The following is a 23639-nucleotide window of genomic DNA, read 5'->3' on the forward strand; positions in this document are numbered from 1 at the left end:
TCCAGATATATTCTATATCTGGTACTTTTAGTCAACAAATGTATCCAGTACATTTTGAGAGCAATGACTGAAGAAGGCTACGGTAATTAATAGCAGAACATGCAATAATATAACTTTTAAGGAAGTCAATATTTGTTAGTAACGCCTACAGGTAGTCTGTGTTTAGCGACTGACTCATTTAGAGACCATTACGCCAGTGATGAAAAAGTAACTTTGAGACCAGTCCTTGCATTTATGACCTTTGCAGGTCTGTAAAGCAAAGGAAAGCTGAAGTAAAATCGAGATGGGACGCTGGATGAAGAGATCATTGGTTGTAAATTAAGAGGAGGTGAAAGTTACTAAAATTGTTTATACTTGTAATGAAAACTGGAAGTCACTTCTTCATATATTTTTCTCCTTCCTTCCTTCCTTCCTTCCTTCCTTCCTTCCTTCCTTCCTTCCTTCCTTCCTTCCTTCCTTCCTTCCTTCCTTCCTTCCTTCCTTCCTTCCTTCTTTTCCTCTGCACTTTTTACTTTCTTTCTACTTTTTTCTTTCTTTTAGTTTTTTATTAGTTTTTATTATTGCAATTATAATCTTTAATAATTTCTTGAAAAAAAGGAAAGCTGAAATAAAATTGTAAAATCATGATGTTTCACTCAGTGACTGCTTTGCTTAATGACCAAGTTGCCGGTCCCAATTGTGGTCACTAAATGAGGACTACCTGTATTTGTATCCAATTCTCCATATGATTAATATTAATAGAATTGATAACATACATGGATTTTTCCCCAGAAAAGCCATTATTTTGCAACACTAAAGAACTAGCTAAAGTACAACTACTATGTTTTATTAATTCTTGTGTTTTTCACAAATATGTTTGTGAAAACTTTTCTAAATTAATGAATTATCAAAATATAAATAGCTGGATTTTATCATGAATCTTTATACATATAATACTGTAATTTATTCTAACTAATAGAAATATAACCACAATTTTCATTTGTTGAAATCAAATGTCATTTTTACACATGTACAACTTAATATCTCATTAGTTTGAACTAACCTGGAGTCCTTGTCCATGAACCATCTGGAGTTGTTCCTGAATTTTTCGCAGTTCTTCTTGCTGACGATGAATGTTTGCTTCTATCATTCGTGTTCTTTGCTCCAATTGGTCCTTTAAGTGTTGCATAGCTCCTAACTGAGCAGAAAACTGAAGCATTGGCTACAAAGCAGAATTTAAAAGAAGAAAGATCTGAATCAGTAATCAATAATAATTATGTACTTTTCTTATGACATACAGGACATATAAGAGAAAAGTAGGATGCATATTACATAAGCATCCTACTGTTAGCTCTTTATACACTGAAATCAATTTAGTCAGCTAAAATATTTATCAATAAACCCTGACTAAAACAAAATAAAATCCAACATAGATGTCAGAATCCTTGCAAGATTTTATAGTAGATTGTTTTATGACTAGTTTAGAAATTGCTTTTTACATGCTGCAGTTCTGCCATTGTAAAAGGGGGGGGGGAGAAGAAATGAGAAACTGTTAAAAGCAGATGGCTCCTTATCACAGGCACTGGACTGTGCAAGGTTGTACCAACGAGGGAATCAGAAGACCAAGAATTAAGGGCATTAAGTAAGAAAAACAACTTTTGGCGCGCTTATGCTCAGTCTTAGCAATGCTTTGGAACTGTACACTTATTTTCAATAAATGAACTTTCTTTTGAATCAATATTGGTTGCAAGGAAAGTTACTGCATTTGGGATCAACAGGTGGCACCTCGTTACAATAGAGAACATTGATCTTGTAGAGAAACCTTAAAAGTAAACTAAGAGAAAAGGAGACCAGCTGAACCAAGGGAAAAGAAATCAGATAAATAGGAGCTACTAATAGGTTTCAAACAAAAGCTCCAGTGCAAGATTTATTTATGTGACAGAACAGAAAAAAACTTCTAGTGTGCAATATAGCCATCTGTTATTTATGGAACGCCGATCGAACTAGGAAGATAAGCTTATGGATTTAGGATATGACTGCAACAAAGAAAACTATTACAGATTTGCTACTGAAATGACCTCTACCAAATGGATAGAATCTCAATAATCTTCTATGCCCAAATGATTGTTTAAAAGTGGTCTAAATACTTTTTAAGTTGTTTGCTCTTTGCAGTTCTTAAATTGGGCTACTGGGCACTATTGAACAGCAAGACTGAAAAGCAGAATTACCATTTGGACTGCTGTAATATATTCACAACTAGCTCACACAAGCCTGGATGATGTTTAGACAATGAATTCACACAATCTGGACAATTCAGTGTTGCAAATGAAACCAATAGTACTACCTGAATCATGCTGCTCAAATCCCCAAATCAGTTAATGAGTCACTCAAATATTAATCAAGTTCTGATAAAAGTTTTAAGAGGAAAAAAGTAAGGAAACACCCATAGTAAGTACTTAAATTCTACATGGCCTTGGCAGCTGACAGCACCTGACAGACCCTATCTGGACTGGGGAGCTAAGTAGGATCAGGCATGGTTAGTAGTTGGATGGGAGACCTCTCAGGAATACCAAGTCTGTAGGTCACACTGGGCACTTAAAAAAAAAAAAATCTAGTAGAGCATTTCAGTGTTCAATTGCCAAAAAAATTACATGCATGTGTCTATGAAGATTGAGTCTGATTCAAATGAGACTTTTTAAATTCTGTATTAAATAAAGTTTGTATTATATTTTTGGTAACCTGCACAAAGTATCACTATTTGCTTTAACAGGGATTCATATTTCGCTGCTACCTGAGACATGCCTTGCTGAAGCTGTAAAGTTGCAGGCGGGGTCATCATTGGTTGTGCCAGAGGTTGTCCAATAGATTGTGAATTTAAAGACTAAAATTGAAAATATATACAAATATAATTATTCAGTTACATTTCTGTGACATCTAATTACTTGTTAAAATGCAAAATAAAGCATAAAATTTAGTTTCAAAATTTATTTTAATGGCAATGAGATAGGGAAATACTTTAAAAACCCATGCCTAATTTTTTGTTTCTACCGATGTAACTGAAAAGAAACAAATCCTCCTATCATGTAATAACAAGAATGAATTTGGACCATGTAAAATCATTTAATGTTCTCAGTTTGCTGCCTCTGATTTGCCTTAGCATAAATACTCATAAATAAAATGTCAAACGTAAAGGATGTATAACTTGCAGAGGCCAACAGAGAACACTCAAAGAAGAAACCTCAAAGATTTCTACCCTATATTCTCTTGCCCTCAGGGAATATAACAACTTTCTATAAACATCTTCAAGTCCCTGCACCCAGCTAATGGTTATCTTACATGAAAGAGGTACAAACAGAAGAGTACAGTGGTACCTCTACTTATGAACTTAATCCGTTCCGTGACTCTGATCGCAAGTCGAGTTGGTCGCAAGTCGAAGTAAATTTTCCCATAAGGTTCAATGTAATTACCGTTAATCCATTCCAGCATCCGCGGACCACGTGTCAGGGGCGGAAAAATGGCCGCTGACCACGCGGCAGGGCGAAAAAAATGGCCGCGGACCACGTGGAACGGGCGGAAAATGGCCGCGGACCACGTGGAATGGGCGGAAAAATGGCCGCGGACCACGTGGAACAGGCAGAAAATGGCTCGTAAGTCGAGGCGAATTCGTAAGTAGAGATACATTTTTGGGGCCAGAGCTGATCGTATCTTGAAAATTTCGTAAGTAGGGGTGTTCGTAAGTAGAGGTACCACTGTAATTCTAAAGGACATGAACATCACAACATTTATAACCAAATTGTTAAACTGAAAGACATCATCTTCAGCACAGCAAACTGAAATGTATTTAAATCTAATATCCATTCAAATATACATGTTTAAACAGCCAGAAATATTGGGTGACATTAACAACAGCAACAACAACAAAACTATAAAGATGTATATAGAGAGCACAAGGCAAAATCCCCAGATATCTGAAAGGTTCAAAAATGATTAAATGCAAACTGGATGATGAAGTAACCTTCTAGTTTTTGCTTTTCTTCACAAAGAATGAAAGTAACATTTCTTAACTTTGGAGAAGAATTGCTGTTTCTAAAGAATTACCTGATTACCAAGTGATGCTCTCCTTTGTGCAGACTTTTCATGTGCAGATAAATTTTGCCTTGGAGGAGTGCTAGTATCCAGAGTCATCTTCGTTGGGGTTGCTAAAGTAGTAGCCAATGTTAAAATTGAAAGATAATTTTATTAACCATCAACTTAAAACATATATGCTTAGACAAATGCTTAGTCTTTAACTGGAAAATTATAAAGCTTTTTAAACTGAAAATAGGCTCCAAGTATAATCAATTGTCCTCTGGTTTTCAAGTCTCTTATCTTCAAACGGAACTGAACATAAATAGTCAACCTGACATTCAAACAGACATAAATAGTCAACCATAGGAAAAAGATTTCAATTCTCGACACTCACATGAAGGATCTGAAACTGCAGTGTGAGAAGATTTTCTGGAACTCCTAGAGGAGGCAGAAGGTGTGGGGCTGTGATCAAATCTCTCCAATGCTTCTTTGAGACTCACTGTGTTTATATGATTGTCAGAACCAGAATCCTGACTCTGGAAAAAAATACGCTTTTGCTAACTCATCCAAAACAATACAGTTGCAAAATCAGGTTTTGTCTTTAAATTATGCAGATACAGACCTTCATAAGGGCAACAACGTTCAAATGGCATTCATATACTTCATCTGTTCTAAATTATTCCAGTTTTGCATGCCACAAAGTAATTCAAATACCTTTCTGTCCCAGCCATGTCTTACAATCTGTGTCTGTTTCCACTTGCTTTCTTACAATTCAGTAAAAAAAATGTGTAAAGTATGTAACTGTAATAAATGGAAAAACTATGAGTATAAATGGAAAATTAAAAGTGTAAAGGGAATGTACATGTATGTGAACATGAGTCAGAGAAAGAGAAGATAGATGTTTGGGGAACTGAGTCAGAGAGAGAAAGGAATAATCAGTTCTTCAGGGATGGAAGCATTCTGAGAGAGGAAAGTACAGTCATTTTGGAAATGACCATGAGCACAAGGCAATCATTTTGTTGTTCTACCCATGTAACTTTTTAAAAATTTTGTGGGCGTCCTCAGGACCAAAAATGCGGGAGACCCTTAGAAGCATTGTGCACTAAAGCTGGAAGATATTAGTGGGAGCATGAGAATTGTAGAAATGGCATTTAATAGCACTGTACATATTTTTCCACCAGCACTTGCACGAAGTTGTAATTTATTCTTTCTCCATTTCTCTGAACCTAACCTAATAAAATGTTATTGGAACACTGAATGTTTATTTGTTTAGTTATTTATTTATTGCTGGTCTTATGAACATAATAAATAGAAATAAGTGTGTGTGTGGGTGTGTGTGTGTATCACTCATATATGACTTTTGTGTGAATGCATTTTTTGGAGATCCAGTTCATTTTATAAATGCAAATTAATTTAAAACCATTTATATACGCCAGTGAAAAGAACAATACATCAATGAAAAGAACAAATATAGGGAAAGAGCAGAAAACCTACTTTCTCTGCTATTATCTCCGGCAGAGATTCTTCTATGCCGAGTTCACGCCGCCTTTCTGCTCGAACTTCAGCATAACTACAGATAAATGAATGAAAATATCAGGATATTATCAAAGTACAGAAGCATTAGCATCATTTAAGACATTATGCTTTAGTACTGTGGAGTTGTATACTAAAACAAAGAAATAATTAGGATTCTTAATGTAATGATCTACTTTTTGTCTGACTAACTCAAACATTTTTCACTAGCCATTTTCTTGAAGCAAACATTTTTTGCTGAATAACAAAAAACAGAAGTAGAAAATGGTTCTACACGCTTGAAGGAGAGGTTGTGCGGAAGTACATTACCTGACTACTGTGTGCGTGCAGACGATGAATTCCGGCCTAGAATTCCACTGATGGTAAGTGATATAGTAATGAGTCTGCAACCAAATCCACTGCTGACCCTTTGTGAGGAATCTGTAATAGCAGGATTTCCCTTTCCCGCACTGCATCACTGCAAGATGGAACAACAAAGGTGTGCTCCACGGTATGCCAACTCTGGGATGTAGTCTAAAATAGTTTACGACGTTTGCTTAAATTTTCTGGATAGCAATCTAAGTGCCTAGATACAAAATGTTCAAATGTGCTGGAACTTATTATACACGGAGCAGCCTAACCACGTGGCAGGAAAGGATCAGTTCTGGACAGACAATTTTTTAAAAAACCAATAGTTTGATTTGCTTGAAGTAAGGTTTTTCTAATTTAGGTGCTGCTATGAATTATTTTACGAACCTTTTAAAACATTTGGATTAATTTAAAAAATTGTATAAATTCACATGTTGGTTTAAAAAGAGTAGGCAAAAATGGCATTTTAACACAAATTTTAAAATGTAATAGTAAAGATATGCCAAATCAGGAATGACCTAGAAATAAATAAATAAATAAGGAATCCTCATTTAAAAATATGGAAAAATAGTACTACAAACAATTTTATTTATAATGATTGCATCATTGGTACATTCTTTCTAAGCAAGTTGAATTTCCTGAGGTTTAAATACAGGGAAGAAATAGGAATATGTTTACCATTTATCTCTGCTGTAAACCGCCCAGAGTCGCTTCAATGAGATGGGCGGTGATAAATTTGATAGATAAATAAATAAATAAATTTAACATATTTAATAATGTAGTACTGGATTCCTACCCTGGACAGGGGTTAAACTGGATTATCTGCAAGATCCCTTTCAACTCTTACATTCTATGATAATGTAGTATGATTATGTTGATTATGTTATTACTTACAATGTTCATGACATTTTGCCAAATTTTCTAGGTCATCCACATGATAATAATCATAGCCTGATGTCCCCAACACTTCAAACGGTAAATAGCCTATTATTGGTGGTGCCCTGTATAATGACACAAGGATTATTTCCTTGGTTTTCAGAAAGAGAAGAAACAAGCCATATAATTTTGTTTAATGTGTGGTTAGAATCGAATAAAAATATTCATCAATAACAACAGCAATATTCTTTGCTTGCTATACACAGCTAATGCCAAATAATGGCCACTGATAATAAAATGCTACCATTTAGTATTATATTTCTAAGAAATGGCACCTGTGATCCAAGAAAAGGAACTTCCATTCTAAGCTATGTCTAGAGGTGAACTCTTCATTAGGTTCTTCCACCGTGCTCATTTCCTAAAAAAGTTGGGAAAAAAAACATGAAGTTTTTTTCAGAATTGTTCTGATCTAATCTAAAGGCTCTTTTGAAATACAGTCGTCCAGACAATGAAACTGATTGGTTTAATGGGACTTGCTGCCCGTGTGCTACTGCCTATTCTATAGGATGAACATCTCATCACTGCAGGGACTCTGTGCATGGGACCAATAAAGGAACCACAGACATCCCCAGCATTCCACCTACTTTTCTTCAGAGCTGGGAATGAGCCTGTTGATGTGGATGGTCACTGTACCATTTTCAATTGATAATTCATGTGCTGTATTCTTCTTTAAAGAGGACAGTCTTTACAATTAACTTCCAGCAATTTAATTTTGCAGGATGAAAGTCCAGCTACACAGATTTCAACATTTCTACAGGAATGATATATCTACTTTGGTTCTAATACCCAATAGTTGGGACATATATGTTTTAGGGACATGATCCACACACATTACCAAAACACAGCAAATAGAGGCAGGATATAGATGTTTTAGGATTCACATCTCCAGTTCCTCATAAAAGCTCTTCTTCTAGAACAAAACACCCTCTCTAGTTTGGAACACTTATTTTAATAACTATTAAATAAGAATAATTCAGATTAAGTTAAATACAAAGAATAAGGAAACACAGATTTTGACAAGATAATTTTAACAAACCTTGATAAATTGAGGTGTAGCTAACCTAACTGTAGCTACAAAGCAAATCCGGTCTTCATAAGAAGGCCTATGAGGTCGTTGGATGGTTTCTTCATAACCATTATGTGCAGAGTTAGGCACTATGCAGAAGGGAAACAGATTAAAACTACAATAGTTTCAAAGCACCAGCACAAATACATATAAATAAACAATAGTTTGAAATATACACCACCACCTGAAAGAATATATGCAGTTTTTAAATGAGAATTTAATCATGCAATTAAAGTGATAAGTGAAGTCCTTTGCTTAGTTAGTGAAACTACTTCATTAGACAGAATGGCTACTTGATTTCAATTGACAGCAAATTTTAATTTCCCAGAGACTTCAGGTTAAAATCTAAAATATTCTACAGCACTTCAGTTCACCGCTGTGTGGCAGAAATAGAACATGTAAAAGAGAAATCTAATAAATATAGAGTTTGTTCATTCACAAAGAGAAACTGGCCCTTATAATTAAAAAGTTTCCGTTCTCTAATCTTGGCCATCCATGATGCAGACTGAAGGAAAGGTCTCAGGCTGCAGAGGTGTGATGGATCATGTCAATGGCTTCCTCCATTTGATGAAAGCACCCTCAATTCTTCTTCCTAACCAACCACAGCCACTTGGCCCAGGAGTGCCATCATTTACTATTATTACACACAGGGAAAACCAGTTGCTGCTTGCCATTTACTCTGCTTAAGCGTCTTCTTCTCAGCAGTTCTCATTACCACAGTTCACAGTATTGTTGGTGCTGCTAATTGTCCACTACTGTTACTATCAGCTGCAACCTGCCCATTACTTACCTGTTGCCTTTCTCTGAAGAAAAAAAACCTGGCTGGTGACTTGAAACTGCTATCTGCCTTTTCTATTTACACATCCAATCACTAACAGCAAACAGCAAGAAACAACTGGGAAGAATGACTGTGCTAAAGGACAGCGCCAAAACAGAGAAGAATGTGATCAAAATGAGCTATAAATAGGACTTCGGCAGATATTGCTACAGAGTATCTCCCAGCATGCAAAATAGAGGAAAATAAATAAACAGCATGTTTTACATGTACATGTATAATATATCCAAGCACAAAGCAAAATAAGGGTCATATTACAAGTGCCAAGTCTACTTTTTTTGCTCCTATGTTCCAAATATGGATAAAACTGTATTTATTCAAAGGGTTATTGAGGTCTCCTGTCCATTCAGACAAAAAGATATGCATGAACATGAGAGATAGCTACATTTTCACTGTATTACGCAACTATTGGGAAATGGATGGAGATACATGTAAACTAAGATGTTACAAATCATTTCCACTGTATGAAACTGAACCACCACACAAATTCAAAGCTATTTGCAAAACAGTGTGGAGTAAGCACGTCAGCAGTTACAGGAGTGCAAGAAGAAGCAAGAACTAATTACAAAAGGTAACTGGCTTACTAGGCTACAGTATGACCGAACCTATAAATAGGTAGAGTAAGGCAGTCATCTCAGGCAGGTGATCTGGAGAACCTTAAAAGAGCAGCAGATTGTTCATTTTGAACTTCTTACTTAATTGTGCTTTTGGGATAGGTACTTTGGAGATTTGCTGCCTCAAACAAGTAACTTTGCATCTTGATTTGCAAAAACTATGGTGGTAGCTGCATTTGCTATTCTAATGTTGGCAATCTTCAGGCACTTCTTACTTACTTCTAATAGGAAGACTCTTTCTTTACTGGACTAAAGGTACTTTTGTTTCCAACCTTCTGCTCTAAGGTCCATATAAGATACTACAATTATATTTACCAGACAGTGCCACCACACTATAATTCTACTCCCACATAAAGGGATATAAGATTGCACGCTTGAAATCAGAGAAAAATTAACTTAAAGTACAGCTTTCTTCATCCTCATTGTACACTCTAATTTCCAGCTCAGTGAAAATTAATAATATGAACAGTATAACGCAGAGCCTCCAAAGTAATCAGCATTTCCGGAAACTCATTTTTTAAAATCTAAATTATTGGTATCAATCTTTCATTACCTGGTATTTTATAAAATGGAAGTTTCATGTTCATATACATTGTATCACACCTCATTTCAGTGTATTATTAATAGCATTGTTATTACTATCACCATTATTAGTAATTCAGTATTATGCCTATTCATTGTAAAAAAAGCAAATAATTTTTCATATTTGTTTTATTGTTTCATAGATTATCAAAGTTGTGAAAAACATAGTATGGGCTTTAATTAACTTACTGTTACTCAGGGATTTGAAGTTTCCTATGCATTTTACATATTCATATGTAGGTGGCTCTTTAGGATCTATTGTCCCTCGGAGCATATGGCAACAGAACTCCAGTTGATTTTTTGCTGCAACAGTAAAATAAAGCACCTTCACACATAATGAAATACCAAGAGTAAATTAGAAGCTGAGTAAAATTTTCCATGAAATGAGAACCAATGGAAGAAGCTGCTTTTCCTATGGCATAATGTTATCTTAGCCATCTCACTGTTTATTTTCAAAATCTTTTCACAATGCCTAGATCTTTCACATTTATAAAATAATGCCTGTGCAAATCTACCATATGTCCCACCAGATTCACACAGGTTTATGCCCAGGCTAATATCGATTTAACTGCAGTTTTTACATATTTTCTCAGCCCAAATTATGACTTCTTTTATCTATAGAACTATCAGCACTGTAAAATACAATTATGTATAATGGTCATTTCCTTATGGACTAAATTGTGAATGACCAGCTTTTATGAAACTCAGATAAATCACTGATAGAAATATGCAAAGACCACTCATTCCAGTCCATGGACTATTATAAAAATATACCAATAGCCCAATCTTCTTTGAGTTTTTCCAAAGGTAATATCATCCAATATTCATGTTCAAAGTGGGATTTTTAATAGAGCTCTGTAGTCCACTGATATAGAATAGGAAAAACAAAAAGAGCTGTAGGCAGCGGTGTGCTGGAGCTGGCACGTATTGGTACATGAGAGCCGATTGTTAAATTTTCTGGAATTTTGAAAACCGGTTGAGAACAGAGTTGAGCCCCGACATCTAGTGTGACAGTCCACTGTTTGGCAAGGTATCAGTAATGGAGCTGGCAGAGCTGGTTGTTAAATATTTACCAGCATACCACCACTATAGGGTTTTTTCCAGCTAAAGTTTTATGATGTGTGCCAAATATAGAAATTGGAGCAGGGGCTTTCAACCTGTATCTCTTTAAAACCTGATTTTAAAAAATCAGGTAGCTATGTTGCTTTTGAAAAAAAATGTAAAATTTGCAGCAATAATTTATTCTACATAGAATACATATAGACATATCAAACATGGATGAATGTTTTTGAAATGTTTTTGTGCCAAGGGAAGAGCACGCATATAAAGAATTATGCTTTTTCCTCAAGGAAGTGGCTATGGGGGTTGAGAAAGAATTGCAAGGAATTAACTGACTGATATTTTCCACAAAATATTTCAGTCTGGTAATTAATACAGCTCAGAAATTATTGCCATAAAAACTCCCAAAATGCAATACTGGAGAAATAAAGCCACAGGAAAGAAATTATAAAAGGATCCCCTCCCCCGGCCCCCCAAAAAACCAGTGATTGGGACAATCAACTGAGTCTTAAAAAGATTGGGACTGAAACCCAGTTGAGGTCTAGAACTGGAATGGAGCAGATCCAGACTCATTCACTCTGTTAGGAAAACAAAATTCTTTCCAAATCATTCTGCTTCACCTTACCATCTCATATTTGGTTAAACCTAATATGTACTGTATTTCTAATCTCTACCAATACCCCAGCTTCAGACAATCCAACAGGAAGTTCGGAGAATGTCACAGCTCTTAATATTCAAGAACTTAGAAGATGCAGTGAATAAATACAGTTCCCAGTCATTCCCTGTATTTCTGAAATTCAGAGTGCGTAATCTTTATATAGCAAAAACAGCACCATCTATGCACAATGAGAAGATACTATCAGGATTGAGGGAACCCTACTATTTGGAGAAGCACAAAAGTACCAAAGGCAATGGGACTCAGCTCAGGAGCCAGAAAAATCTGGTGTAGGGAAAAGGAAAACTAGATGTCAGGGGAATAAAGAACTGTAAGGAAATAGTACCGGACTGACAGGAATACTAAACAAAGACACTCTAAACAACAACACTTTAGTTGTTGTAGGTGTCATGCTATCCTTTTCATTTATTTGGCATGTGAATTACTTCAGTGAATTGTTACCCCAACAAATAAATAAATCATTATCTTTTCAGCAAGTTGTATATTTGTAAATGTGCAGTTTTTATAATGATTCCTTGTAACTAATTCAAAAATTCAACTTACATTTTAAATATTCTGGGGTCAATGAATCACTTTCCAACAGATGTGTGGATAGTATTTTATAAACTTCTGAATGTTCCCCCTCAGGTACAAAATTAAATATACTCTGATCCACAAGGTCAGACTAAAGGAGAAAAAAAAATGAAGTGAAAACTAAATGTAGCATTAATAAATCTTACTTTTTAATATAAAATCAAGCTGTCAAAGAGAAAAAAATTAAAGTATATCTCCTGTAGCACATGATCAGGTATGCTACATCATTCTTAATTCAGAAGTAGCTAATAAAGGTTACTATATTCCCAATATTTGTTCTGTCTTAGATTCTTTTGCCCTTTCTGAAAGATTAGGAGACTTATAGATTTGGTCCCGTAAGTATAAAGAGCGTTGAACTCTTCACTGGAGGAATTATATTATCCAGCTTTAAAGTAGCTGTTCTGAAACCTCTAATGAGGCAGCTCCCTTTCTGTCGGATGCATGACTTTGGGCCACACTCCCTCGGTCCCATGAAGAAGAACAGGGCAAACCACTTCCAAAGTTTTGCCTTGTCAACTGCATAGACTTGTCCATGTAGTCACAAGGAGTCAAGACTGACTTAAAAAAAAGTTTTCAACTGCATCTGTCTGCTTTACTATAAAACCTTTATTGTGTAAATTCTATATAAATATATAGCATAGAAGAACCTCCCTTGACTTCTGCAAATTCAAGTAATGAAATATTTGGTTCAGAGTGCTCATTTTCAAGTGCTCTGAAAAATTAATGTACAGTCAGTAGGATTGTGTACTTGTTTCCTTTCAGCAGCAAATCCTCATGCCACAGTACAAATAGTTTCAGCTTCCAAAACAGTTTATACCAATGAATGTAGGACAACCACTCAAGACTGCCCCACCGGATAGATGAAACTACTGGTACAATACTTTGGACCTGGATCAGTAAATATAAAGAAGTATGTATTTGCCTGCATATTTCAACTCACGCATGCAAGCATCTATCCTTCCATTCTCTTATTATCAGTTGTATTTCCACTCTTCTAAATTTTAACATATAAAAAACTGCAATGAATTTTATACTTTGGATTTATTTTTGCCAAATAACTTTCCATCTTTTAATATGTCATATTTTGAAGCCTTCTTTTGAAGCCAGTTTGTGCTATTGCATGAGATTCTGTATAAAGAAAAAAAATTTAAAAACTAGAAGGCATATCTTAAAATAGTTATTTGGTTCTAGCCATAAATACAGATATAAGTGAGCATTTAAAGGGAATACATGTTTATATACACTGCATCTTATTCATCGATATCCAAAAAGTGAGCATACTGCAAGTTTTGAAAATGGCCAGCCTAACTAGGGGTATACTGGGATGGTAGGTTAAAGATCTTCAACTGTGTATCTTCCTTTCATGGTCTCAATCAGAAATATTAATAGTAGTCTTTATGGGAGGCTACATACACCATGGATTGCCATCATACTCCACCTGCTCCTTCAATAATTTATTAATATTCTGTTGGCCATTGTAAATAATATATTACTTTCTATACCCAGAGACCATTTCAGGAACATGAAGAACTTGCTGGATTTACAGACATTCCTACATGCTACTTGACAGCATATATGCAGTTTGCATATATGCAGTAATTACAGGTTTAAAACTTTCATTGTCTTTTTCCTATTTATTTATTAATGTGGCTTGTCTGCCACTTGAAATGTAATGGACTCTAGGTAGCTCATAATATGTACAGTACAAAATCAAGATTATAATTACTTAAAATAATAAAATACATAAACAAATTTGCCAAATGAAAACTAAAAGTGCCAAGCTGAAATTGTTTAATATGGCATCACTGGTTATAATTCATCCCTAAGTACTTCTGGAAAAGCTATGTTTTCACCTGATTTTGGAAGGCCATGAGGGTGGGGGCCATCCTTACCATTCAAACAGAGGGGAGCTACTACAGAGAATGCCCATGTCAGGCCTCCTATGAGGACCTTTAACAAGCCCTCCCTAGTTGTTTAAAGGAGACCAAGCCTGTAAGGTTATATACCTACCTACCCTATGGTGACCTCAAAACACTAACGCTACAACTGCCACAGTTGGTTAATATACAAAAGTGCTGGACAAACACTGCTGAATGGAGCAGGCCATGATTTTATGCCTGACAGAGTTGGGGTATATCACTTTCTGAGATCTCCAGAAACCTTCCTGTCATACTTTCACAGCACTGACCTCAGAGAAGGTATAGTACAACACAGAGCAGACTTTCCTAAGCTGATGCCCTCCTGATGCAAAGGATTTCAATTCACATAATTCACAGGAAGCATGGCCTTTGAGAGGAAGTCCAACACACCTAGAGGGCACCAGGGTTGTGGAAAGCTGAGACAGAGTAAGACGGTAGAAGTTCCATTGAGAAAAACAAGAGAATCTTTAAAAAGATGTGAATGCTGTTTAAATTCCAGATTCTTAAATGGCAGATGGTAAATTGTCCATCTAATGATTTTATAAGTTTGGTATCTCTCTGAAAGTGTGTACTTACTGGCAAATGTTCAAGTAAGGGGGTTACACTTTCTGATACATATATTATACTTCCATCTGTCATGATTGCTAGAAAAAAACCATCAAGAGCCTGAAATTAAACAAAAGAAACAGTTAGAGATAAACTGGTCTCTAACTGTTAATTTAGTTAACATTCAGAAAAAGGAAAATAACTTAATTGAACACAAAAGTAAACCTGCTTTCCACAGTGAATATATAGTTGGCAATGTTGAACTAAATAGAAGATCCTGGATCAGGTTGGGAAAATGAACACTGTATTATGCTGAGTTTATTTTTATGTTATTTTTTGTCTAAAATACTCTCAACAGGGGTAGAGTTTATTTTAGATAAAAATTAAGAAGGCTGAAATTCAAATAACTTAAATAAAATACAAACAAATAAATATATTGTTTCAAAACACCAGAAGAAACTAAAACAGTAGAAATAGGAAATCAGGAACTGCAGTAATACATTACAATGCCATGAATTCCCAGAAAAAAAAAAAAGCCTTTGCTGCCTTTTGGAACTGACTCCTAACTGAATACCAGAGTTTAGACACCACAGCAAAAAGTGGCTAATTCTGCATGCCTTCTCAGACAATGGTGGAACAACAAAATAAAGGTCTTTCAAAGTTTTCAAGAGTCAGGCATATCATTGAAAAACAGACAGCATTTTCTATATCCTAGACCCAATCTTCTGGGCTTTGAAAAGTGACAGGACACTTTAAAACAGGAGTCCAAAATTAGTCCAAGAGACAATTTAATCTTGCAAACATACAAATATTATATTCCAAGTAATAATCAGGGCACCCCCACCCTCCCTCCATAGCATTCTGCATAAGTGACATTCCTTCGGAACATATTTTAACATACTATTAATATAAATGCATTTTAAGTATAATGTAAAGCTAAAAAGTTATATTCAACTATGCCAATATAATATAAAGAAGTAACTACAATAAGAGACTAATCACATATTTTAAGATTAAAACAAATTACCTCTAACATTAACTGAGTGAATTCTTCATTACTAAGGAATGTGGGTTTCCAGTCCTGTCGAATCTCACTGGCATCTGACTGGGCAGTGATTTCTACAAAAGAATATAAATGTTCTGTCTATAAAGATGATCTACTCCACATATCCACCTCTGTATGTTGATTTTAACAATACAGTCATTCTAGATGGGGAGAAGCAATAAACTATATGTAAACACTAAAAATGTGAAGTCAAACAGATGAAAAAAAGGTTCATTTCTCATTATTGCAAAATTGCTCAGCTTGCATTTTGCTTCAAGTGTCTGGCCAGGATCCTACAAGACATTTTCCAATGTCCATTCTCCATGAGAGTCACGTCAGTTGTTAATCCTTTTTTAAGGTCCTAAATTCCATCTAGCTAATGCAATATCTTATATGACCTTAAATTGTTCTTTAGATCAAGAATATTATTTCAGGCTACCAAAAGATAACTAAAGTTGACTTCTAAATTCTGGCTGCAGCCAACAACTCTTATTTTTATCAGTACTATTCTATAAACCAATAAAGCACCCAAACATAAGATAAACTTAAAAATTAACTGAAGCAATTTGTATGAGATAGAACTGCTGTAGTGAATGGGGAGAAATCTCATCCAAAGAGGCTCAGGTAGGAAAGGGGTAAGGGAAAGCTTACATCTGATCTGTCAATCAAACCTAAACCTATCAACCCACATGGTAAGCAGAAGAACCAGTCAGAAGCAGGAAAAGGTGGGCTTTAAAAAGAGGACAGGGAAACTCCATTTTGCCTTTGGTATAACTTCTTTCTTATGGGAAGGAGTGGAGCAGCTCTTTTCCAGTGGGCATAAAACCAGGTAAGCAAACCTCTAATTCTCAGGGAGCTAGAAACTGGAGATGCAGGAAATATTAAGCAATTTAGGAACTAGTGGGAGTAGACGTGAATTAGAATCTTCACTTTGTTTATTACAAAACACTCTCTTAAATTTATTAGAAATTGATTTTCATGAAGACACCTTTGTTAGCCTTCATTTTTTTCTGACTTGGTTCTATATACATGCTTATTCTGGGCTTGAAAAGCAGCCCCTTTTCTTAAATCCTTTCTATATTTGTCTTTCACACCTACCACTGTCACCTAAGTGAATATATATATATATATATATATATATATATATATATACACACACACACACACACACACACACACTTTTTTATGAGATCAGTCCACTCATTCTGGAAGAACTTCAACTGTAGCACACACTCCTCACTGGGCTAAGCTACTAAGGAAATGGATAGGAGCTTTGTCTTTTGACTCCCCTCAAGTAAAAACCCACAGAGAGGGACTTTCTCTGGAATGAAGTGGACAATAGCAACATTTACCATCTAGGCTTTCGCAAGGAGGGGCAGAAGGATTACACATCTAGAGAATCCCTCATGAGAATCCAGGGGCCAATTCATCATATCCCTGTGTGCATCTGTGCAAGTCCATGCCTCATTACAATTACATAATTGATTGAAAAAGGGATTAAAATGATCCCTATAGATGAAGCTATGACTAGTATTAGAAAGTTCCGTGCAGAAAAATAGCTGCTCTGGAATTTATGAGCAGTGGGTATAGACAGACAGATATCAAAATGATTAGTTGAGTATTTTTACACAAACACTTCAAGATTAAATATGAATTATATCCATTTCCCCCAAAATATGTAAATAGTAGGAAAACATAATATAAAATTATGAAATGAAAAGTTTAAATGAAAGTTTTACAAACCCTCAAAAGTCATTTACAATAACACAACTGTTCTTTCCTAATATACATTGATATCAACATTGGACTCCAGTCCAAAGTGAATTATACATTTGGGTTTCTTTGATCTAAATTTGAAAGCTGTAACTGAAAACTTCAATTTTTTAAAAAAAAAAATAAGCTGAATTTATTGTGGACAAGTTTTATGTAATACTAATAAATTCAGTACTCATTTCACTAAACATAAAGATTTATTATTTTTAGAAATAATTCCTTGTGAAGAAAAGTTGAATTTATTACCAAATATTTCTTGTTTGCTACAATATGACCAGTTACCATCAGTAGCATTATAACTTTCAGAGAACTTTGGTGTTATTTTCTAGGGTTGTGAAATCCCTTGAAAAGAGGCGTTTTACAAGGCATGGAAATACCTACAAAGTACCTTTCTTTCAGTCATTAAAACAGCCATATCTTCTTCCATATTTACCCACCTGCTTTGTAAGCTGCTCCTGGCTATCTCTCCACACATGTACATACACAATCATTTTGTCTAGAAAAAAGTGAAGCAAAGAGGATATGCATACACATGTATGTGGAGATAGCCAGAAGCTACTTACAAAACAACTATGCAAGCTTGGAAAAAAGATGTGGCTGCTTTAAAAATTCAAAGAGGAGTGCTCTTCATATATTATTGCACCTTGTGAAGCACCTCTTTCAAAGGATTTGCACAGTCCTATTATTTTTCATGTTTGAAATATTATATTTTGTGGTGGTGGTGGTTGCTTATGGTCTACCCATTTAAAGCATGAATTTCAGTGGCTTCTCAATAACTCATCTTCCAGGGTGTCTAAAATATTATATACTGGGGGAGAGGGAGAATCTAACACATATTTATATATTCTGTAGTACCATTGTTTCATAGAAATTTCCCTTGGAGCTGCACAGAAGCTTAAAGGACAATGGAAATTTAATATTTTTGTAGATTGAAAAAAAATAATTTCATAGCTTTCATGTAACATCTAAAAATTACCTTTGTGCTTCCTTAAAAAGTCAATGCTCTTCTGCAATACAGTGGATTTATCCATCTTTCGAGCATTGCCTGGAAGCATGGATCCCAGCTCTTTGATGAGTACATTAAATTGATCTCTGCGTTTCTTTTCAGACTTGTTTCTTGATACTCTATTTAAAAAAAAATAATTATAGCTACCATAAGAGAGAAGGGGGTTATACAAATCCTTGATGGCTAATTGCATTGGAGCCTGATGAAGACATATTATAGCCACACTGAAGTCAGTAAAATTTAACTCTATCATGACTAACAGAAGAATCCAAGATCTTGCCAAAGGCTAGATGAACGCTGGATATAATGGAGCAGAGCTATGCTGGCCATATCCCACAATAAATGGGATCAATCCTATCAGCAACAGGACCTGAAATTGACTATTTCAGGGGGAAACGTCAAGGCCGTCATGAGTCTATGCGTTCTGAAGCCCCCTTAGTCCCTTTACCTATCTACACATGTTCCAAAGTACATTAGCCACAACCTGACATAGTTCTTTTCCCAACCATTAGTTAGTAAGAAATTTCCACTGGAAAATCCTGCATCTCCCATTTCAGAAGTAATCACAAAGCATTCTACCCCCACCACCCTCACCACCAAAAAGATCCTCCTACTGATTTCATGAGAACATACTGTACATACAAGTTGATAAACAAACAAAAGTGACTAAGCCTGGATTCAGCAAATCCATTTTCTCCTCTAATTTTTTTAATAATATCAATTAATTAATCATACACACACACACATACAAACTCTAGGAAAAAATATTCTAGGACCATTCATCAGGACATGGTATTTTGGAATCAAGAAGACATAAACTGCAAGGAATTGTCATCTTCCTTCACTGTTGCTATGACCAACTGGGCTGGGGATTCCTCTCCTTTCTCAAAGGCATCATCAGGACCACTATCCTGTAGTGAGAGCATTCAGTGGGAATCCAAGATCTTTGCTGAACTCAGAACTTCCTCCCAGGAAGTTAGCTTCCTCCCTCTAAATAAAAGCCAGCTGGACAAGATCCAGTTGTTGTTGAGGGTTAACAATTGACGTGATGATGTCATCTCTGAGCAGCCTACTTCCACTATAGCCTAAGAATTGGTGCACTCGCTACTTTCTTTTCTTTTGTCCTCTCCATCCATCTTTCCATGTATGCTCACTTAAAAATCTGTAACTAGGGCCTGTGATCTTAGTTGTGATCTATGTAAGCTGCTTTGGGAGCTTTTCAGACTGAAAGGCAGAGTATAATGGGTTTTGAAAAATAAAATAACCGTAGCAGTGTATTTTTTTTTTAATTAGAACTGAAATATTTGCTTTAGATGCACCAATTGCTTTGATATGTCCACTTTGATTTTTTTTAAAAAAAATTGGTTTCTTTCCAAATAGTTGTGCAGTATAGAAACACTAGAGTAAAAAGGAGGAGGAGGAGGAGGAGGAAGAGGAGGAGGAAGAGGAGTAGAAGAAGCTTGGAATCTCCTTGAAAGTGCAAAATGAAAAAATGTTATTTGCTCAACATTTATCTTACAGTAATTTTTCAAAAATCAATTACTACCAATGTAAATCTTTCTGGAAAGACAGATACTACCACTTCCACATTGTCACACAATGGGCGGGGAAGATGATAAGGTAATATTTCAAGTCAATCCTTCATTTATTTTCCATATCCCCATGCAATCTTCAGCAATACATGTCCCCACCTTGTAAAAGACTACATCAAGAAGCTATAGCATTCTGTATAGTACAGAATGGAATTTCAAAACATAAATGCACACCCTGATCACAAATAAATAGGTTTCATACTAGCTATTTCACAAAACATACCTCTTTGCTTTATCCTTGTCATCTTCTTCCATAAGACCATCAAAAATGCTGCCATCATCTCTGCAAAACAAACAAACAGCATGTTTTAGAGAACAGTAGCCCTGCACAGAATGGTGCTGTTCATGCAGAGATAGCTGCTTGAGAAGTAGCTACACGAGTCTTGCAAATGATGCAGCTGCTTTAACAATTTAAAAAGAGATCCATTTTCCACATCCCTACCAAGCTTCTTCCGTAGTCCACACCCATGTCTCAATAATGTCTTGGGACATGTAACCTAAATTCTAATTTGTAACAAATTGAAGATAAATCTTTCACCTGCCCTGCTATGAAATTCTGATTTAGAACATGGATAACTATTAAGAATATAAATGTTGAACTTAAAATTAATAAAACTAGGAAATAACTTACCTGTCTGCAATGGAGCTCATTTTATGGGTGCTTATGGTAAAGAACATAACATATCACTCTTTAGTCTTGTGGTAGACATTTGTAATTCTGATCTGTAGATAAATGGAAATAAAAGGAAATAGAATATGCAATTATTACTTATACTATTTTCTGATGCATTCCAACAAGTCATGCAACTAGCTCCAATAGTCAAGAGCCTTTTGGCTTCAGTATCTTCAATACAGCTCCCTTCCTCACAATGCCAGATGATGTGCTGCCATAAAAACAAAGAATAAAGCAATTTCTTACAAGATATCAAAGTCTACTATTTAAAAAACACTCAAAAATCCCATTAATGATGTCTTAGCATACCTGACCTAGATTTGTGTACCCAGTCTCTAGCAGGCTCTCATTTATAGATCCATATAACAATTATCCAAATTTAAACTTGCATTATTTTACCGTGTATTCCTTTCTGGATGACAAATGGTGAGATTCTAGAAAGACTGATTTCAGAAGGGCCAATTTTTGAGATAAAGGTGTCTTCAGAATATATTGCCCATAGACGTTCTTTTAAGTTCTAGCTTATTACTATTAAAAAGAAAAAGAAAAAAAGTTATTTTTTTAATCCAAAGGAGGAACACACAATATTACTTACAGCAGTGGTAATAATATTAGTAACAGAACAATATATTTAATAACATAAGAAAAGCCTGTTGGATCAGACCAATGGACTATTTAATCCAGCATTTTGTCCCTACAGCGATCAATCAGATGCAAAAGCACCACTTATATTCCCCCAGCAACTGGTGTTCACTTTCAATCTTAACATCACTTTAAAAATGTAAAAGTCACCAAAGTTCATGACCATAACTAAACCTTGTGAAGGAGAATTGCACAGCTTAACTGTGTAGTCTACGTAGAATGTTTTCCTTTGCCTCTAAATTTCCTCATTTGATCTCATATTCTAAAATGGAGAGAAATTCTTTTTTTATCTACTTTTTCCACACCATGAAGAATCTTATACCACATACACAATTTTATACACACCCATCCCATTTATTTTTCTTCTACATATAAAAGTCTGAAATATTCCCCTTCACAGAGAAATCATAGCAATTTCATGACCATTTTGATTTATTCTTTTTCTTAAACTAATGGACAGAAAAGCTCACCCAACGATATGAAATTTCTTGAGAAGGTTCACTTTGAAGTTGCAATATAAGTTCCTATATATTGGCTAACTGTATTACTATCTATACAATTGTTTTTAATATGGTGCCCAGGTAGATGCTATAGTTTAGCTCTAATTAATTAGTGAGTGCCTTCTTGGTCCTGTTGGACCTCTTGGCACCATTGAGTGCCATTGATCATGATATCTTGCTGGACTGGCTACAAAGATTGGGACTCAGGGGCACCATTTTACAGTGGCTCCATTCCTACCTGAATCAGCGGTTCCAGTCAGTAATCACAGAGGAGCAGAACTTGAATCCTTGGTTGCTCCTGTGTGGGATGCCACAGGGCTCAAGGCTCTCTCTTATGTTATTTAACATCTATTTGAGCCCGGTGGGAGAGATCATCTATCGCCTTGGGGTGAAGTGTCATCAGTAGGCTGATGATACCCATATGCTATCACCTTGGACTGAGTCAGACATGCTGTAGAAAGCCTGAACCGGTGTCTGGAAGCTGTCAGAGTCTGGATGGGATGAAACAAACTAAAATTAAACTCAACCAATACTGACTTGCTTTTCATCCATAAACACTGAGGTAGTCTAATACCACCAGTCCTGGTAGTTACACTAAATAGGGTGCAATCTAGGAGTCCTCCTGGACCCAAGGCTTCTATTTAAACAAGCAGAAGGAGGAGGCTGTGGCCCATGATGCTTTTGCCCAGCATTGGCCAGTATGGCAACTGTGACCCTACTTGGCCCACAATGTCCAGAAAGTGGTAACTCATGACCATAACTAAACCTTGTGAAGGTTTTAATTATCTAATTATCATATGGTTGGATGAGTACAATGCATTCTATGCAGAGCAGTCTTTGGTGATCACTTGGAAGCTGCAACTGGTCCACAATGCAGAGGCCAGACTGCTAGCAGGGCAGCCCCACCACTGTACAATAATACTGATCTTGAGGTTGCTGCCTAATTCAAAATACTCATTATTACCTTCAAAGCCCCACATAGCACAGCAACTGGTTACATCAGGTACTGCCTTGCCAAAATTGATTCTGTCAGGAAGTACACAAGGCTTGGTGGAGTGGGCATGTCTTCTTGTAAAGAAGAGCCATGCTCTGGAATAGGCTTCTGTAAAGATATATGTACCATCCTCTTAGCTTGCATTCTACAAGGTGGTTAAAACATTTTTGTTCCACTGCAACGTTGGCTCTAATTGACTGATTGTGGGCATTCTATCTTGGTATATATTTTTTGTTCTGTTGTAACATTTGCTATTTGGTTTTCTCCAATTGTTGTACACTTGTGAAGGGGATGGACTATAAATATTTTCAATTAAAATAAACAAGGCTTTTCCTTTTGATCTTGAATAGTTCTTTCTAATACACTTAAGGCTATTTAGCAAGGCTACAACCTCAAAAAGCTGCAGCCTTTTGAGCTGATTTATTAATGTTCAATAATATGAATTCTTCATCTATAATTATACATGTTATATAACTCTGCATATCTGTAAATGTATTTTTTTATGCTATCTGCACTAGGCCCACCATTTTTGGCTTGCAAAAGGCTAGATGCTCACTACATGGCAACAAATCAATATCTCTTTGCTTCATCTAGTATATACTGATCTAGTTATGATATACTTCATCTAGTTGTACTGATCCATCAGGTTATATTTGAATATGGTTCCCATATGTATACAT

The 23639-nt window shown here is 35.6% G+C and overlaps 1 protein-coding gene across 6 annotated transcripts in view; it reads right to left on the reverse strand.

Moving 5' to 3' along the window:
- The window catches only part of CLOCK (clock circadian regulator), a 52423-nt gene that overhangs the window by 11477 nt on the left and 17307 nt on the right, over window positions 1-23639 (reverse strand). For 4 of the 6 annotated variants that reach the window (XM_088130879.1, XM_088130875.1, XM_088130872.1 and 1 more), the window contains exons 2-19: window positions 22204-22456; window positions 21223-21351; window positions 20782-20873; window positions 20374-20433; window positions 18529-18677; window positions 15762-15853; window positions 14765-14854; window positions 12240-12360; window positions 10151-10264; window positions 7901-8019; window positions 7140-7222; window positions 6823-6929; window positions 5890-6037; window positions 5542-5617; window positions 4442-4583; window positions 4078-4178; window positions 2771-2860; window positions 1043-1201 (exon numbers count right to left, since the gene is read on the reverse strand). In XM_088130879.1, coding sequence (XP_087987005.1) covers window positions 1043-1201; window positions 2771-2860; window positions 4078-4178; window positions 4442-4583; window positions 5542-5617; window positions 5890-6037; window positions 6823-6929; window positions 7140-7222; window positions 7901-8019; window positions 10151-10264; window positions 12240-12360; window positions 14765-14854; window positions 15762-15853; window positions 18529-18677; window positions 20374-20433; window positions 20782-20828 — 1698 coding nt within the window. In that variant the 5' untranslated portion in view covers window positions 20829-20873; window positions 21223-21351; window positions 22204-22456. Of the gene's footprint in view, window positions 1-1042; window positions 1202-2770; window positions 2861-4077; window positions 4179-4441; window positions 4584-5541; window positions 5618-5889; window positions 6038-6822; window positions 6930-7139; window positions 7223-7900; window positions 8020-10150; window positions 10265-12239; window positions 12361-14764; window positions 14855-15761; window positions 15854-18528; window positions 18678-20373; window positions 20434-20781; window positions 20874-21222; window positions 21352-22203; window positions 22457-22929; window positions 23068-23639 lie in introns of all 6 variants that reach the window. The other 2 variants (XM_088130874.1, XM_088130887.1) reach the window with 2 other exon arrangements.

The sequence above is a fragment of the Python bivittatus genome, unplaced genomic scaffold, assembly GCF_059951505.1.
Source record: "Python bivittatus isolate LINGU-HERP-01145 unplaced genomic scaffold, Pbiv_v1 ctg000070_np1212, whole genome shotgun sequence".
NCBI classification, from domain to species: Eukaryota; Metazoa; Chordata; class Lepidosauria; order Squamata; family Pythonidae; genus Python; species Python bivittatus.